Source organism: Serinus canaria, chromosome 28 (assembly GCF_022539315.1).
Source record: "Serinus canaria isolate serCan28SL12 chromosome 28, serCan2020, whole genome shotgun sequence".
Classification (NCBI taxonomy): Eukaryota; Metazoa; Chordata; class Aves; order Passeriformes; family Fringillidae; genus Serinus; species Serinus canaria.
In genome coordinates this window covers 4,597,884-4,616,450 of record NC_066341.1, presented here as the reverse complement: position 1 = coordinate 4,616,450, position 18,567 = coordinate 4,597,884, and the positions used below count along the sequence as shown (strand labels likewise).

At 49.1% G+C, this 18,567-nt stretch overlaps 1 protein-coding gene across 6 annotated transcripts in view; it reads left to right on the top strand.

Moving 5' to 3' along the window:
* PIP5K1C (phosphatidylinositol-4-phosphate 5-kinase type 1 gamma) overlaps positions 1-18,567 on the top strand; it is a 53,415-nt gene that overhangs the window by 19,950 nt on the left and 14,898 nt on the right. For all 6 annotated transcript variants that reach the window (XM_050986180.1, XM_050986179.1, XM_050986183.1 and 3 more), the window contains exons 2-10: positions 5,910-5,941; positions 8,743-8,829; positions 9,131-9,261; positions 9,864-9,981; positions 11,987-12,139; positions 14,671-14,970; positions 15,490-15,695; positions 17,200-17,283; positions 17,788-17,836. In XM_050986180.1, coding sequence (XP_050842137.1) covers positions 5,910-5,941; positions 8,743-8,829; positions 9,131-9,261; positions 9,864-9,981; positions 11,987-12,139; positions 14,671-14,970; positions 15,490-15,695; positions 17,200-17,283; positions 17,788-17,836 — 1,160 coding nt within the window. The remainder of the gene's footprint in view (positions 1-5,909; positions 5,942-8,742; positions 8,830-9,130; positions 9,262-9,863; positions 9,982-11,986; positions 12,140-14,670; positions 14,971-15,489; positions 15,696-17,199; positions 17,284-17,787; positions 17,837-18,567) is intronic.

Sequence of the window (18,567 nt, the reverse complement as noted above, 5' to 3'; positions counted from 1 at the left end):
TTCTGCTGAGGAAAACAAGACAAAGGCCGTGGGAAGAGTTCAGCACACGGAGCTGGGGCAGCAGATCCTGGTGTGCAAATGTTGTTTATGTGAAGGTGGCTCCTGTGCGCTTCAAACAAGGCACGGAGCCCATGTGGGTAACGAGAAGGAGCAGAGGACAGGCAGGAGGTCAGGGTGGCTGAGGTGGGATTAAACAGAATTATTTATCTCTGGCTACTCCTGGTAGCCCAGTTTGGATACTCCCCGGTGCTGCCTGCATTTCTGCTGCAAATAGATGCTGGACTTTGGATGCTGGCTAAAGTGTCCTGAGGAATGTTGAGCTACCTGTGCTGCAGGTGCATCCGAGCCAGGCGTCTCCTCCCCCTCTATGCTTGCCCATAGGGATGGAGCAAGCCTTGCCTGAGCACTAGGATGAATAATGGGGTGAACCAGGCAGTAGAGAGGGTCAGCTGGGTTTTTCCAGGACTAGTTTTGGGTGGATGATCCCAAAAGTCAGTCTGTCCAGCAGTTCTGCAGGGAAAAATAGATACATTTAGATAGTAAAGCTTTATGTAGGTTCTACATAACAAGCAGATTTTATCTCAGGTTGCTTTATTTCTGTATTATTTCTGCAAGCTCTCAGATGGCAGGAGCAGTGATCCATGCCCAGGGTGCTGAACAGCTACAGCTTTCTGCCAAGAGGTGGCACATAGAAGGGGGGAAAAAAACCCCAACATTTTAATTTAATTTTGTGCCTTACTTGATGATTCTCATCTGAATAAAATTGTGTTGAATTATGGGAAGAAAATATGTTTAATGCTCAGAAGTAGGTGCCTGGGAAGGGCAGGTTGTACTCAGCTGCCTTCTCTGGGGGGTGGCTCAGCCAGTTCCTGCTCCCTGTGGTGTCCCCTCCCTTCCTGGGACTGCCCTGTGCTGCTGCTCCTTGTGCTGGGAGTTGGAGCCACATGTGTGGTGTGTGAGAAGAATTTCAGGGGTTGCTTTTGCCTATGCCTTGAGACACAGCCTGATGCTCCTGCTGGCTGCTTGGGAAGCCCAGCTGGCTGCTGCTCTGGCTCAGGGGCTGCTTCCCAGCTCAGGAGTGTTTTCTGGCTTACAAGAGAGCTGGAGAGGGACTCTGGAAAAGGGCCTGGAGGGACAGAACAAGGGGAATACCCTGTCAAAGGGCAGGGTTAGATAGGAAATAGCAAAGAAATTCTTGGCTGTGAGGGTGCTGAGGCTCTGGCACAGGGTGCCCAGAGCAGCTGTGGATGCCCCATTGCTGGAAGTGTCCAAGGAGGGGGCTCAGAGCACCCTGATCTAGTGGAAGGCCCATGGCAAGGGGCAGAATGAGATGAACTTTAAGGTCCCTTCCAAGCCATACCATTCTATGATTTGCTGAATCACCTTCCCCCAGTCTCCCTTAATTGTAGTTTGTTTTTACCAGCAGTCTCTTACAAAAGCGGTCTCTTTTGATGGGTATGTTTAATTTCCATCCTTTCTGCCTGTATTTCGATAGCAATACATGTGTAGGGGCTTTAACTTCCACAGCTCCTGTCTTGGCATTCTTGTTCCTGCCTTTGCCTGTAAGGCATTGACTGAGCAAGTCTATATTAGGGATCAGATGGAACAGGGAATCATGTCCTGGTTACAGTCTCCACATCCCCTTGTTGTCCAAATGGGCTGCTCAGCTGTGTCACTTTGTCTTGATCTCAATGGAGAAAGTGAGAATGAGATAGGCACACTCCTTTGGGACACCTTCCACCAGACCAGGCTGGGTGTAAGTGGAAAACTGCAGGTCTCTGGTGTGCTGGATTTCTGGGAGAGTCATGCTGTTGCAGCCTCCAGCCAAGGAGCTTATGTAGCATTTCTGTTTTCATGTATTTTTAGTTCCAGTCACATTGTATGTCCTTATAAACCCTTAAATAAAGTGAAGCTTTTAGTAAAGATGCAGCAGCAGTTCTGATCAGAGAAAGGAGTCCACTGGTTATTCAGATTTGTTTTGACTTCTCTAGGGCATCATAAAGCATCAAATACTTAAAATTTATAAATATATGTCTGTGTATATAAAGAAAACTTCATTATTAGATCATGTAGCACTGCCCAAGCTCCTCAGGGAATGGTCCTGGCCCCAAGGCTGCTAGAGCTCCAGGAGATTTGGACAGCACTCTCAGGGCTGCTCAGGGTGGGGGTGTTGGGGTGGCTGTGCAGGGACAGGGGCTGGGCTCAATGGTCCTTGTGGGTGCCTTCCTCCTCAGGATATTCCAGGATCCCACTAGGATATTCAGGATATTCTATGATCTTAAATTAGGCTTCTGCTGGATTTTTGTAAACCTTTTAAGGAATTAATTCCAGTGGACAGAAGCCTCTAACGTTTGTTTTGATGATGAAGGGTTTTGGCAACAGCTGCCTGAGCTGCTTTGGAGGGAGTGGAAGGGACACCTTCCACTATCCCAGGGTGCTCCAAGCCTCATCCAACCTGGCCTGCAACACTTCCAGGGATCCAGGGGCAGCCACAGCTGCTCTGGGCAACCTGTGCCAGGGCTTCTCCACCCTTACCTTGTGGAGGTTTTGCTCCTCTGGCTGGTAGAGCTGAAACTTGAGCCCTTTCCTGTGCACAGGCTTTCCAGGAGGAAATTCCTGCCTGTCCTGCAGGGTGTAAGCTTAGTGGTGGAGATGTCCAGTGTGACTGTGAATATGGAAAAAACCACAAGTTAAGTCTGAGATGGGAATTGCTGAATACCACAACTGAAGTGTTTATTTCAGAAGCTGCATAGAAGCTCAAGCACTGGGACAGGGTCACTCGAAGCCCTGCACAGATGAGAACAGAACTGAAGGCAGCAGGTCAAGCATGCATGAAGTGCCTGGCAGAGCCTAGGCACAGACTTGGAGGCAGGGCAGAAAGTTGGGGTTTCATCTCAGGGTTTCCCTCCAAGAGCCTTTCATCCCATTTCTGAGCACGGCCTGGTAAGCCACACCAAATCGGATCAGAATTATTTCAATTAGCTCGTTAAGTGTCAAAACTTCCCACAGCAGCGCTCCCGCAAACCCAGCGCTGCCTCGTGGCTCAATAACCCCCGGAGCTGGAGTTAAATCAGATTTTGCCAGACCATCTGTCAGCTTGTTTGAGCCGAGCACAGCCATGTGCCATGCACAGAGGAGCCAGTGGATGATTTTTACATTTTGTGACTAGACAAGTTGATTTTATAAAGCTGATTGCTTTTTATTAGTGGTGGGGGCAGAGGTAAGTTTTGCTGGGGTTGCTCTTGCCCACGTCAGGTATCATTTCTCCCCGAGATCTTTGGTTCCTTCCCTCCAATACCTTTGCTTTGTGTGGATGGTTGGTGTTGATTCCACATTTGGTGCGTGTACAGCAGCAGACACTTAAAAGCTGGGAATGAAAGTGGCTTGTTGTAATTATCACAAAATTAAAGATAATCTCCTGCTCTGGAATTGCGACAAAGTGCAGAAACGAGCTTAGTGCAGCAGGAGAGCAGTGGCAGCCGTGCAGAGAGAGAACGTTTCCCTGGCCCAGAGATCTCAGCTGTGCTGTGTTCCCAGCAATTTCCAGTGCTCAGTCTGGAACAGCATTAGCTCCTTTGGATTCCCCCATGGTCTGGAAGTGCTTCTTCAGCTTGTGCCCTGGAAGTTCATTAGCCAAATGCTCACTCAGAGCTGTATTTCGTGCTCTCTGTGCCATTGCAGGGTGTTTTGTTCAGTGATCACAAAATTGTGTTGGCTTAGGCCAAAGAAGGAATTTTTCAGCACATTTTGAGCTCGCAGTGGTCTTGAGCCATGTGGTGCTGCAGTCTGAGAACTGGAGGAGTGACAGGGTTCATGTCCCTCGTGGTGTGTGTCACCCGTGTCAGTGACACCCCTCACTGAGGGGCCGGCCTCAGTGTGTGCCCAAGGGGAGCTTCTCTGCACCCTTCAGGGTCCCACTCTGCTCCCTCCTCTCTGCCCGTTTGCAGTGGGATTGTGCAGCACAGGGAGTGGCATTTCAGTGGCTGTTCCTGAGGCAGGAGTCGGGCACTGTTTAAAGGAGAATAACAAGAAGTGACTCTTCCTGTGCCACGCTGGCTCTGCCCCGCAGGCCGGGCTGTAGGCCCGGGGGTGCTCTGCAGCTCCAAATGCCACGTGACAAGACCTATTTGTTTCACGTGAGGGAATGCCCAGTTTGTGGAGATCAGGGTGGTGAGACACCTGCAGCACTTCTGAGTCAGAGCAGTTTCATCTCCCCTGTGATCACCAAGGGTTTTTTGTTAGGTTTGTTGTTTATTTGCTTTCCGGAGTCTGAAATATTTTCTAAAATGTGACTGAGTCACACACTTCCCTGGCGTTGTCATCCCATTATCGTGGAATCTTGGAATGTTTTGGATTGGAAGGGACCTTACAGCTCATCTTGTTCTACCCCCTGCCATGGGCAGGGACACCTTCCTATAGACCAGGTTACTCCATGTCCTGTCCAGCCTGGTCTTGGGCACTGCCAGGGATCCAGGGGCAGCCACAGCTGCGCTGGGCACCCTGTGCCAGAGCCTCACCATCCTCACAGGGGAGAATTTCTTTGCAATATCGTATCTCACCCTGCCCTCTGGCAGTAGGAAGTTATTCCCCCTTGTTCTGTCTCTCCAGACCCTTGTCCAAAGTCCCTTTCCAGCTCTCCTGGAGCCCCTTCAGGTACTGATGCTCAGGTTCTTGCTCAGGCTCCTTCTGAAACAAGCCCTGGAGCAGCATCACTGCTTCTCTTTCAGGGAGTTGAACAGGTACCATGGGTAAACCCTCCAAGTCCTTCCTTCACCAAATGGTGGAGATGCTGAAGCAGCAGAAGATGGGTTGGGGGCTCTTGGGTTTTTCCTGCTCTCCATCCAGGACACAGAGGACATCCAGTCCCTCCCAGAGAAGACCACCCCCTAATATGAATGTAGATGAACTCAAAACTGCACTCAATGGTCTTTTGCAAAATTAAGCCCTTTCTGAAGGATTATGGGTTGCTAAGGATCTGTGCCTATAGAAAACCCTGTTGGACAGGAGCAGGGAGTGGCAGACTCATACATGGAAGTTAGGCCTTAAAGCGACAGCGACAGAGTTTGTGCTCTGTGCAGGAGACTCCCCCATGAGAGCTGGTCTGTGCACACAGAAGTGCTGGGGGCTGCTGGGGTGGTGTGGGGAGCTCCTCTCCAGCAGCTCTTGGTCCTTCATGGTCACTCTCAGGAGCCAGCTGGGCTGGATCTCACAGTCCCACTTTCCACACAGGAGCTCCCTGCTGTCTGAAATTAAGGAGCTTCTTGTAAACTTGGGCTCAGAAAAACAAACTCAGTCTAGGAAATGGGAGATGGCCTCACGTCAGAGGGTTTGGGCCCGTATTTCCAGTTCTGATTATATACCTAAAAGCTTAAGGCAAAACCCTGATTTTCACTGTTGGCTGTAATGTAGCAGCAGTGGCTTCTCCCGAGGCAGCGATAAAGATAAATGATGCATTCATTTGTGTGGTATATTTGGACATAGGATTCTATAAATATATTCAATTATCAATATAGTTTGTCAAGTGCTTTCTGAGTGGCTGGAAAACAGCTTCAGGAGTGTCTCTCTGGGTTTCTGTGTGGATCCAACTCTTCAGTGTAGTGTGGACCCATTGCTTAATGGGGCAGCAGAGACTTGCAAGACCTCTCTGCTGAAGCCTCTAGGAAATACTGTTGCTGGGGAAAAAAAGTGCATTTTGGTGCTTCTGAATATGAAATTGTTCGGGTGACTCCTGTACCATCAGATTCCTGCACTAGTGTAGCTGAAAACTGAGTAAAACCAGCTGCTCTAAAAGCTGACTGCTGTACTTGAAAAAACAAAGCTTTGAGCTGTTTTCTGAGTTTTGGTGGTTGGGTTGAGGGTTTTTATTGGATGTCCCTACTTCTCCTGATGTTCTTCCCTTTTATCTGCAGGTCTGGGCCCAAAGAAGACAGCCATCACTGAGGTGAGATGTGTAAAGCTGGGTTTGACAGTCCTGTGTTGAGAAATGAGAGCACAGAGCTCTAGGAAACTCTTCTGCCTGCCTTTTCTGAGCAAAACTGCATTTCGAAATATTTACAAGATTACTACAAAATCTGTATCTGTTATTTGGGAGAAATAAAATTAGTGGCAGGTCTCTGGGGTCCCTTCATTGCATAACTTCAGCCACAGAAGGGATGTGGAGGGATAGTGCCCATCATGTGGCCAGTTTTGGCTGTGTGATCCATGATGCCTCTGCATTGCTGACTGAGGGCACCTCTCCCACACCAGCACCTGGAGGTGGGAACTGTAGAGTGCATACATTGGGCATCCCCAGGCCTCTGTGGTGGGTCTTACCTGTCACTGCTTTTAATGAAGGGATGGGACTATTTTCTGGCTAAGAACGATTTATTGCTCAGATGAACATCAGTCCTAGAGGCTGAGATTTTAGAGGAGCAGGCAGTCAGCCATAGCTCAAAGAAATCACAAGTTCTTTGTTACAAGACAATACAAACTTTTTTAACCAACAGACAGTTGCCACAGGGTTTATTCTGCTTTTCTAACCTATCACCTTTACTTACTTCTGCTTTTCTAACCTATCACCTTTACTTACTTCTGCTGCACTGTGGATACTTTTATCCATTGGGCTATTATCACACATATACACATCTGCTTCTATTATAACTTCTAAACTCAGCTTTCTCTATACAACCACACCCCTGTGTTATAAATCTTTCACTGTTTTACCCAATACAGTTTCTCACTCACTTAAGGCATACTCTTACTTACAACTAGAGAAACAGAACTTTATGGTTTTTCTGCTTAATGTCTGTGTATTGTATTTTTACATCAATCCAAGCTTCTCCCAAGGCTGCAGATCAAACCCTTCCACGTCTGTGGAAGTTTATATTTTTCTGATTCACACACTTACCCACTGGGAGCGAGTTAGGGAGGCTGTGATTTGTGAAGCTCTAAAACAGGGGAACATCTCCAGGGACTCATCTTCTCTTGCAGATATTCCAGGACACAGGTTCTGAGTCACTGTTACCTTCTGGAGCAAAACTCTTCACAGTTGGCAGCAGGGAATCTAGTAGGAGGCTCTGTGCCTGAAAGCTGTTCCCTGAAACCCACACTCATGGTTTAGGGCATCGTGTTCAAATGATTTTTGTTTGATCAAATTTTTTTATATCCCCCTTCCCATTCTTCACCTGTGATGATGAGCATTTGTATACATGAACAGCAAAATCTTCCCAGAAAATTGTCTGGAATGTGACACTTGATTCTTTTGTACCTGCACAGGAATATGTGTAGTGGGAACCTCAGCTTCTGTGGTTGCATCATTCAGTGCACAAACAGGGCCACTTTTTCTTGCCCTGGAAACAGCCACAGGCAGAGCAGGAGACTGGAAGAGACTTTGTCACTGGACTTCCTAGGATGGCAGTCCCTTTCCCTGCCTGTGTCTGCTCGTCACATTGGGAGGATGATGGGGAGCCACTGGCAAGGCAGGACAGCACAGCCTGGGCTTGCATGGAGTAAGATCCAAGGGGTTGGTGGGAGGAGAGGCTGAGCTGTGCTGCTGCTCACAGCTGCTGGAGGAGGAGTGCTCAGAAGCAAGGCTGGCCCTGCCAATAAAATAGGGTGGGAAATGGGATTTTTGAAGGAGAGCTCAGACTGCCCCTTAGTATGAGAAGTATGAGCAGACTGACCAGAAATAACTGCAAGCTCTTGATCAAAAGCTAAAGTACAAAGAACTTCTTAGTCTGAGCAAAATTATCCATTGTCTGCTGGAGCAGTTGGTTCAGAGCTGGGTCTGTGCAGCACTCAAGAGGGACAGGGATAGAACAGTGTCACTTGGGAAGTGACCTTGGATCTCTCTGCAAGTTGTTCAAAAGAACATCCAAAGCTGTTCTGCAGTGTAGCAAGCCCCAAAATGGTGCTGGTCTCTAACCAGCATTTCTAGCTGTCTGGTGGGCTCCAGGATCCATGGGGATCAGCTGGCAGAGAGCTTGGGTGGGGGTGCAGTGGTGACTGGTGATTGAGTAGAGAGTCCCTAGGGCTGCAAAAGGAGCTGCAGGAAACTTCCAACACCTGGTTACACCAAGCTGTTAAAGGAGCAGCCACAACCTGCTACCTTCTGGGTTGGCAAAGAAAGGCCTAGGCAGACTCAGAGGTAGGAGAGGAGAAGGGGACAGGAGCAGGTTTGTTGTCACCCTGAAGTGCCGGCAGTCTATAGCGTTTCTGTAAACTTCAAAACTTGTGGAAGAGACATTCCTGTGGCTCACCCTGTGTGGGCTCAGCCTTGGGATTGTAAACAGATGAGATCTTGCTTAAGTGGATTATCTCAGTGTGAGTGGGGCTGGGCTGTCCCATCAGCTGGCTCTGATCTCTCCAGCAAAACCCAAGGTGTCAGTGTGACACCTGAGGGCGTGGGATTTTAAGAGTAAGTCTCTATGGCTGTTTGATTTAATACATCACTGTTTTAAATCAATGGGAAACTGCAGTCAAGCACCAGGGGAATCTTGGCAGCCGGGTCTTTTCCGAGCTCGGTGTCTTCACTGAGGGCTCTGCAGTGAGCAGTGGGGTTGTCAGGTGGAGTGTTGCTATTCTAACTCATCTTCAAGGGTGGAAGTATAATTCAAAGAGCTTCACTTTCACCTGTTGGCACTCTGCAGGGTGTTCACCATGAGCCTTGTGTGCAGTACAGTGTGGGAGTGTGGCTGTGCTGCTCTGTATGTGCTTGGTGGCAGCTCAGCCTGTGCCCTGACTGTCCCTGTGCTCTCCTTGCAGGGCCCCTCACTGCCAGGACAGCCAGGCCAAGGAAAGAGGATTGGTCATCGAAGCGTGGATGCTTCTGGGGAAACCACCTACAAAAAGGTTTGGGTTTGGGGAGTGGGGGATTGCACCCAAGTGGGTGACAGGCTGAGAGAAGTTCTGGCCCGGTAGTTTTTAATCTGATTGAGATTTTTATGCAGCACTTTTGGACAGCAGAGTCCTGCAAACAGCAAATCTGAAGCCCTAACTGATCTCTTCAGCAGCTGGGTAAACTTGGTTAGCAGCATGTGCTGCCTGAGATGACCCCACAAAAGTCACAGACATGACTGTGTTGTAATGCAGGGATTGTTATTGTGATTATCTGCTGTGAAATGTTCACTGACTGTTCTTTTCCTTTTGCCAGACCACTTCATCGACTCTGAAGGGGGCCATCCAGCTGGGGATTGGATATACTGTGGGAAATCTGAGCTCGAAGCCAGAGAGAGATGTCCTGATGCAGGACTTCTACGTGGTGGAGAGCATTTTTTTCCCAAGGTAAAGGAGAAGGAGAAAAAAATAAATGCATGAACTGCTTCTTTTCTTTTCCTCTCGCTGATTTTTCAAGAGAGTTTCCATCTGTCTTTAGATCAGAGTTGCATGCTCAGAATGTTTTAAATCTGCTCCATGATACACAAATAGAACAGGGGGAAGTGTTGGAATCTGCTGTGCACTGGCCTGCAGGGAAGCACAGTGAAGGATGCAATACTGTGCACTCCAGTTTGTTACCCTTCCTACGTGCTTGTCTTCCTAGCTGTCCATCTAGAATTTCTTCCACAAAATCCTACCATGTTTTATATGGAAGCAGCTCCTTCTGGGAGCTCTCTAACTGTGAATAAACAAAGCTCATAAAAGTTATGTTCTCTGTGTAAATATATTCTGCTTGGCAAGTGGTTGTTCCTTTAATCTCTGGAAATAGATTTTGGCAGATAGTTTGAAACCTGTTTTCCTGTTTTCCTACCACAGAAGAAGGGTGGTGTTTGTTGTACCAAAGATGTCTTTTTGCAAGGCTCAGTGCGTCTGAAGCACACAGTAGCTTTGGTGTGACTGTCCTGTCTGGTGAGTGGTAACAGGTTGTGCCATGTGTGTGTTCTGTGCAGTGAAGGCAGTAACCTCACCCCAGCTCACCACTACGCCGACTTCAGGTTCAAGACCTATGCCCCCGTGGCTTTCCGCTACTTCCGAGAGCTCTTTGGGATTCGTCCAGATGATTATTTGGTATGGATATATTTTTAGATTTTGCTGTTTTGTCCTCCTTTATTTACCTTTACCATAAGCATGGTGAGGCCCTGGCACAAGTTGCCCAGAGAAGCTGTGGCTGCCCCATCCCTGGGAGTGTTGCAGAACAGGTTGGATGGGGTTGGAGCAACCTTTTGTAGTGGAAGGTGTACATGCCCATGGCAGAACGCGCAATGAGATGGGTTTAAGATTCTTTCCATCCAAAACATTCCGTGATTCCTAGTCTGAGTTTGCTGAATGGCAGCTGCCTGCCTGTACTGGAGGGAGGCCATGACCTGCACACAGTGTGAGCTGTGTAAGCCCTGCAATGGGCTTCCCTCTCTGGTCCTTGTGGTAACAATAACTTACTGTGTTTACAAGCCAAAGGAGTTGTCTTTTGCTGGGTGCGACCCTGTAATGTCCCCTGCGACTCTAAGGACAAAGATGGGAATTTTTTCTTGTGTACTCACTGGAGAGCTATGTGAGTGTAGTTATTTTAATCATCTTAAAAAGACACAATAAACCACAGCTTGTTCTTGTGCTTCAAAAGCTCCTCAGAGCTGGAAAGGCTGGTTTTCAAATACCTTGGAGTACAAGCTGTTGGGGCTTTGTATGCCCTGTGATTGAATTTGGGCCCTTGCCTTTATGTGACTTCCTGTTCTGTGTGAACTGGGGAAGGAAACACATCCATGAGTGCACATCCTCCCCTTTTGGAACAGCCCTTTTTGTGTGGCTTCACCTGTAGATAGGGGTGGTCGCAGCTGAACACCTGCCAGTGAAACAAACCTGTGCCAGTGCCTGGTGGGAGGGTAGCAGTGATCTCCTCCTGTGCCAGCCAAGGCAGTGCTGCCTGATGGATGAGTGTTCAGAACTGAGGACAGGCAAGGAGTATGCCTCAATTGCAAAGGTCATGGCTCTGATTTGTTGTTTCTGCTTCTCCTGACTGTCTCTTGCCTGCCACAGCAGCAAATGCCTTTAATTATGCATGAGATGATTAGCTTGATCAGGTCTGGGATTGTTAATCTGTGCAGAGCTGAAAGCCATTTTCATTACATAATGATGAGCATTTAATTTATTGTTCTGATCACCTCCCTCTCCCCATCTCACCTCTCACTGAGCAGTTTTGTGATCCTGCCCTGAACCCACCTGACTCCTGCACTATCTGGGTGGGCACTGACCTAGAAAGTGCATCTGCCTGCCTTGCCTTCTCTTTTTTTCTCCTCTGCTGCCGGGCAAGTCCTTTTTTGAGGACCTGTTTGTGTCTTGATGACTAGATGTGCTCTCCCAGTTCAGGTCACAGCGCAGAACTCTTTGCTGTGCTTGAGCAGGGTTCCTTCCTTTTCATTGCACACCTGGGTTAAGACTTAGCAGGATTGATGGAGTGAGGTGTGGCTGTAAAAATGCATCCACGTTGGATGGAGCTTGGAGCAACCTAACCTAGTGGAAGTGTCACTGCCCATGTATGAAATGAGATGAGCTTTAAGGTCATTTCCAGCCCAAACCATTCTGGGCTTCTGTGAATCAGGCACTGACTTTTGCAGGGAACGGTGGCCAGGAGAGGCTGCTGAGAACAGCTAGTGTGTTGTGTTCCTCCAGCACAGTGATATGTGGTTCCCTGAGCAGGCTGTAGTGTCTCCTGGAATCCTCTGTGCCCGTCAGCATGTGCTGGGCTGTGCTCAAAGAGCCTGAATGTGATACGTGCTTGCAGGCACAATGGGAACAGATAAGATGTCATTATGAAGGCTGGATGTTCCTGAAAGCAGATGATTAGTTGGATACTGAGCAGTTGGGATGCTCTGAACTGTAATCTTAGTCTCTAATTATAAATTGTCCATCAGTTTGGTTGCTCAGACCAAACCTATAATGAAAATAGTTCTCACTTGAGCTTTGCTGCCCCTTAATCTCCCAGGGAGATGACATGATGAGGAAGGCCCTTGAGGCCATAGAACTCAAATCTGCAATAAATGGGGGATGAAGCATCACCTTCTTTTCTTTTTCTTGCCAGTATTCATTATGTAACGAGCCTCTGATCGAGCTGTCCAACCCCGGGGCCAGCGGCTCCCTCTTCTATGTCACCAGCGACGATGAATTCATCATCAAAACTGTGATGCACAAGGAAGCTGAATTCCTGCAGAAGCTCCTTCCTGGATACTACATGGTGTGTATCACCCAGGACCTCAGACCCAGCTCAGCTTTGTCATGGCAGCTTTTCTGTCATAGCAGAGCATCTCACAGGGCATGTCCTCCACCTGAGTGTCTTATGGCCTGCCCCCATGCTAGGGACAATGTTAACAACATGTCATGAAGCCAGTCCCAGAAGCACAAATCCTACTGATTATTTGCAAACTCTGTGGGTAAACATGAGGCAGATAATTGTGCTGTAGTTTGGAGGCATGTTCTGGCCTCAAAATGGCTTCCTAAGATGTGTGCTTCTGAGTGCCCTTTTCCCAGAACTAGTTCATTCCTTTTTCACTTGGCAGTGTGCATCTGCCCCAGCCTGCATTTGGGCATGGCTGCTGATTGCAGTCGTAGAATAGTTAAACTCTTCAGGTTGGAAAAAAAAACACAAAGATCATCAGGTCCAACCTTCAGCTCAGCACCATGATGGTCACCACTAAACCTTGTCTACAAGTGCCACAGCCACACATTATGTGAATGCTTCCAGGAATGGTGACTCCACCACTGCCCTGGACAGCTTGTTCTAATCCTTTACAGCCCTTTCCATGAGGAGATTTCCCCTAATTTCCAACCCAAACCTCCCCTGGCACAACTTGGGGCTATTTCCTCTCATCCTGTCCCTTGTTGCTTGATAGCAGAGCCTGACCCTCACCTGGCTGCACTCTCCTGTCAGGGACTTGTGGGGAGCAGAAGGTGCCCCCGAGCCTCCTTTTCTCCAGGCAATAATGCAACCACTCTGGTTTTGTGGGGAAAGCACTGCTGTCCCTGAATCTCTCCAATTCCTGCTATTTGACCATTACTCTGAGGATTGTCCTGACTTCTACTGGCAGCAGTTCCAAGCTGGAGGCCCCCAAGGTACCAGCCAGTTTTGCACATCAGTCTGGCGAGGCAGGATATTGAGACCCAGAGACTTGCATTGGGTCAAGTAAATTGGACCCAAACCTGCTGTTCTGCTGTAAAAACCAGGAGCTGTTCTCCCTGCACAACTGTGCTGGAGGTTCCAGATTTATGGATGGGGACTCTTGACATTCACTTACAACAACCAGGGATTTGTTTGTTGTGAAGATGCCAAGGAGAAGGGGATGAGGAGCAATGCTGCTGCCCCATCTGTGTGCTTAGTGCAGTGGGGTTATGTGATCCTACACTGGTTCTGTGAAAATCCTCTCCTCACTCAATATTTACCAGGGAAAATTTACCCAAGAGAGGCAGGTTATGGGATGTCTGTGTGTGAGTTACAGCCAGGCCAGGAAAAAATTGTTCCCTGTGAAGGTGGGGATGCCCTGGCACAGGTTGCTCAGAGCAGCTGTGGCTGCTTCATCTCCGAGAGGATTCCAGGCCAGGTTGGACAGGGCTTGGAGCACCCTGGGACAGTGGAAGGTGTCCCTGCCCATGGCACAGGTGAAACCAAATGGTCTTTGCAGTCCCTTCCAACCCAAACCATCCTGAGATTCTGTTGATCACTTGCTTTTGCAGGTGACACTCACATTCCTGGACAAGGATGAGTTTTCTTGGAAAGCACTGCCTGTTGCCTAATGTGTGTGGTAAATCAGGTGTGGGGTTTTGAGTGGGAGTGGAGTTGCACTGTTAACCCTGCCATCATAGGTCAGTGAATCCGAGTGACCTGTTGCAGCTTCCCACGGTGTGTGGGTTCTGTGGTGCTACCCCTGATCACCCTGCTGCTCCTGGGAAACCGGCTGTAACAAAAGAGTCTGGGAAAGGAACCAGGGTGGTTTCATCCTGAGTTACTTTAAAGCTTTTTCCATTTACTTGCCTCTATTACTTTTGGCACTCTCCAAGAGGGCTCACTGCTGTGCCCAGGTGGGTGAGCTGAGGGGAATGAAATTTTAATACAGTCACGTTTCTGCTGTCTGTCAGAACCTGTCAGGTCTCTTTCCTGCCACAGCATGCAAAGAAGTTCTGTTTCCTTCCCAAATGTGCCCAAAGCTGAACAAGCAAATCCTGCCTGTCGTGTCATTCCTAATTATTCTGCTGCCTAAAAAAAGGAGATGACAGCAGAACAGGATATCCGTGCTTTCTGGTTGATTGCTTTATAAAGCAACTCTGCAACAGGAGGAAAACATTTATGTTGTTTTGTTTAAAAAATAGCCCTGTCCATGGTTTATTCTGGGCTGGAGAACAGCTCTTGATTCTGACACTGGTGGAGAGATAAAGAGAGTTGTTTTTTTTAAGCTTGAAGTTCCCACTTACTGTGTTTATTTCTCTCCTAGTTTGGTTTCCTTTTTTCAGTTGCTGTACTTGGGGAAAGCAGGGGATTTCTGGACTTGGTTATTTGCCCAGAGAGTGCTGAACATCTCAGTCCCTGTATTTTCAGGTCCTAAAGCCACTGAAATGCAGGACTTTGTCAAATGCATACACTGAGCTCCTGTTAAGTTCAGAAAACCTCTCAGCAAAGAATCCCTAGTCCAACTGTTCACATGCTTTGTGGTGAACACAGCAGGAATTTTCTGCTCAAATGACCTTTCTCCGTGCTTCTTTCCACCCTTGCTACAGAATCTGAACCAGAACCCCCGGACTCTGCTGCCCAAGTTTTATGGACTGTACTGTGTGCAGTCTGGGGGCAAAAACATCCGCGTGGTTGTGATGAACAACATCCTGCCTCGAGTGGTGAAAATGCACCTGAAATTCGACCTCAAAGGTTCAACCTACAAACGCCGGGCATCCAAGAAGGAAAAAGAAAAGTCCAGCCCTACGTACAAGGATCTGGACTTCATCCAAGACATGCCTGAGGGCCTGATGCTGGATGCAGACACCTTCAGTGCTTTGGTGAAGACGTTGCAGCGAGACTGTCTGGTAAGCAGAGGGCAGCTCAGGGACAGGGCAAGGAACTCTGTGGCTCTCGAGCATGAGGAAGAGCAATTCCTGACTGAGAACCTTGCTAATGAGCCCAGAGTAGGATCAGTCCTTTCCTCCTGCACTTTTCCCTGAAAGCCAAGCAGTAGAGTTGGATCTCACGGCAGCCTCTGAGGACTGAGGCTGTGCTCCTTTGCCTGGGGCATCACACTTTGGCAGCCTGCTCCCCTTGTAGCTGCTTTGCTGGAGCATTTTCCCAATCACCATGCAGCAGATACAGTGGTGGTGTATGCAAGCCTTCAGGCCTTTGCTGTGATTGTGGGATGGCCAAACTCTATGCAGTCAAGCCCAGAGGTCACTGTTGGTTCAGAAACTTCCAGGCTCTGTCAAATGAGTTGTTAGTGGGGATGTGGACGGGATGCTTTGGTTTGATTGCTTTGATTCCATGCTTTGGGTTCTGTATTTCTGCTGCTGGCTTGATATTTTGTCTTTGTACTTGAACTCAATATTAACCTGTAGGTATTGGAAAGCTTTAAAATCATGGACTACAGCCTCCTGCTTGGGGTTCATAACATAGACCAGCACGAGCGGGAGCAGCTGTCGGAGGGAGCCCACAGCACGTCAGATGAGAAGCGTCCCGTGGGGCAGAAGGCCCTGTACTCCACAGCCATGGAGTCCATCCAGGGAGGGGCTGCCCGGGGGGAGGCCATAGACACGGACGACACGTAGGTGAAACCTGGGCTCGCTGGTGCTGCTGGGAGGTGGAGGCTGGGAAATCCCTCATGAGGCCCACAGGTGTTGCTGTTCCTTTGGGGGGCTCCCTGGGGGTCGCCCTAATCTGTGTGTTGGCTGGTAGCAGCAGGCAGGCAGGGAGACTCCACATGGCTTCTGAGGTGCTAATTAGATGAGGGTTTATTGGCTGTCCCACCCCAGGGAGCAGCATGGTTTCTGAGGGGGAAGGGAGAGGGAGGGGGAGAGAGGGGGAGCCTAGGGGGCAGAGGGCCAAGAGAGACTTCTCATCACTCCCCAGAGCTTAACAGGGAGATTCAGGGTGGGCGCGGAATCAGACTTGGGCCGGGGGATTACAGATCCATGATACTGCAGGGGAGGAGCACAGGCTTGGATAAATGGTTTATTTTCAAGGGGTGAGACAGAGCAAACGATTTAGCTAAAATGTAACACCACACACAGGAACTGTTCAAGGGAGCAGGTCTCCTGGGGTTTTGGTAGTGCTGCCATTGTGGTGGGAAAGGGGGAAGCCAGAGTGGGAAATAGTTCTGTAAGGCTCTGGCCTCACAGCAGTCTCTCCTCTTAGGGCAGGCTGTAGGTTGTCAGCTTGTGTAACAGCCTCTAAACATCCACCCATTCCCGGGGGAGGAGATAGTTCTTGCTCAGCACCCAAATACTGAAGCAGAAGTAGGGATCAGCCTGTCCCTAGGAGCCTGGAGTTCTCCATCACTCCCATCTCTGAAATCCCTGGCAGTTCCCTGAGGCCATCCCAGTGGGGTTGGCAGACAGCAGTGTAGCCAGGTGCTGGAGTCACTGCTGGAGCTGGAGGCTGGGGGTTGCCCTAAGAATCCCAGGTGTGCTTGACCTGGGATTCTGCCAGGCTCCTTGAGACAGGGAATGGTGGAGTTTGCTGCTTGCTGCTGTCTGAAACCAGCTGCTGTGGGTTTGAAGGAGGGTCATTCCGGAGAGCTGAGATAATACAGTGGTGTTTCTAGTCCTTCAGGTAGCATCAATAATTGCAGTGGCTACCTGAAGGAGTATCTGGCACTCCTGTGCTTTGGTTGTGTGCTGGTGCCAATGGTTGATGCACTTTGGCAGGATGGCATTAGTGTGGATGGGACTGAATCCTTTGTCCTGAAGGATTTACTGCCCTAATGACAGACAGCTCTCACTGACCCGATAAATTACCTGATCCCCAGGATAAGGTAGGCAGGAGAAAGCTCCATGGTGCCTTCTGGCCCAGGCAGAGCTGTGCCACACAATACAGGTTCTTTCACAACAGTGGTATTTGGCCAGGCAGTGACCCTGGGACACCTGGGGTCAGGCCAGGTCACTCGATGACTCCCATGGTTGTGCACAAAGTGAGCACACTGGTTTTACAATGTGTCTGACACCACACCAGAACCCCTTAGCACAGCTGCTGTTGCCCTTCCCCGGAGCTTGGGTGTTAAAGGTGCTCTGGCTGAGGCTGCACCTGCTGAAGTTCTGCTTTACCTGCAGGATGGGAGGGATCCCAGCAGTGAATGGCAAAGGAGAGCGTCTCCTGCTGCACGTGGGAATCATAGATATCCTGCAGTCATACAGGTAGGTAACCTGGCAGTGTGGGTTGGATCTGCATTAAATTGATACTTGGTGAGGAGAGAAACCACCACACAGTGTGCCTTTTCTGGCTGATAACATCTCTTTTAGTACCAGATGAAAGCAGGGGGCATGTTCTCTCCTGGAGACTGTGAGGATGAGTAGATATGGCTGCCCCAAGCTGGCCATGGGCTTCCTTCATGTCCTTACAGCAGCTGGGGACACTCAGCCCTTTGTCCAGGATGATGAGCTGCTCATAAAGTAGTTTCCCACCTCAGTGTGGGAAGCATATCTCCGGGGTGTAAGGTGTACCTCTTCCAGCCCAGCTCCTCCTTCCCTGTGGTGTTCCCAGGCATTTCTGACCTCCTGGGGGAGATGCTGGAGAAAGCTCAGTCCTGGTGACGTTGGCAGCTCAGGGATCTCCCCTATAGGGTATGACAGGGGGCTTGGTACAGAGTGCATGCCTGAATCTGTATCTTTATTTTTCTCTCCACTTCTCCTTGGAATTAGGTTCATCAAGAAGTTAGAGCACACCTGGAAGGCCCTTGTCCATGATGGGGTGAGTGCCTGTGCAGAGGCAGGAGTTGTCCAAGCGTTGCAGGATTACTTGGTGGCTATTTATGGAGCCTGATCTGGCACAGCTGCAGCAGATGGAAGGAGCAGTTCTTGCCCCTCATTCCTGCACAGCAGGGTGGTGCCACTTATTCCCAGCCAGGTTGCCTTGCTTGATCCAGCTCCTCACATGTTGAGCTGTTGTGCTCACAGCTTTCCTCCCCTGCTCTGTCTCCCATGACACCAGGAGTACACACCCAGTTGTGTATGTTCCTGGGCTGTCAGGAGCCCTGTGCTGTTCTCTCTGGTGACTGGCTGTTTCCAACTCAGCAAGCTCTCCGCCAGCAAATCCCTTTCCATGTTTCCTTGCTGGCTTCATTCCTGCAGCAGCCAGGTGTGTGTTTCTGAAAGAACAACCTTGGATGTGGGAACCATTTTTCAGCCTTGCATTTCCTGGCTTCCTTTAAAGTGGCAAAGGAAATGTGGAGATGCCAAGTCATGGAAATGTAGTCAAATATCAGAGGCAGAAAGAGCTTCAGTTTTACTATTTTAAACAAGAACATTTGAATTGTATGGAGACCCTTGGCTGAATTTGGGTGTCTGTGTGGTGTGCAAAAGTATCCAGGTTTGATTGGAATGGCAGCCAGCAAAGCCAGAAGAAATTTCATGTATGCAATCAGGCCAGTGTTTAAAAAAAATCCAGGAAGTCTACAAAGGAATAAAATCACCAAAATCCAT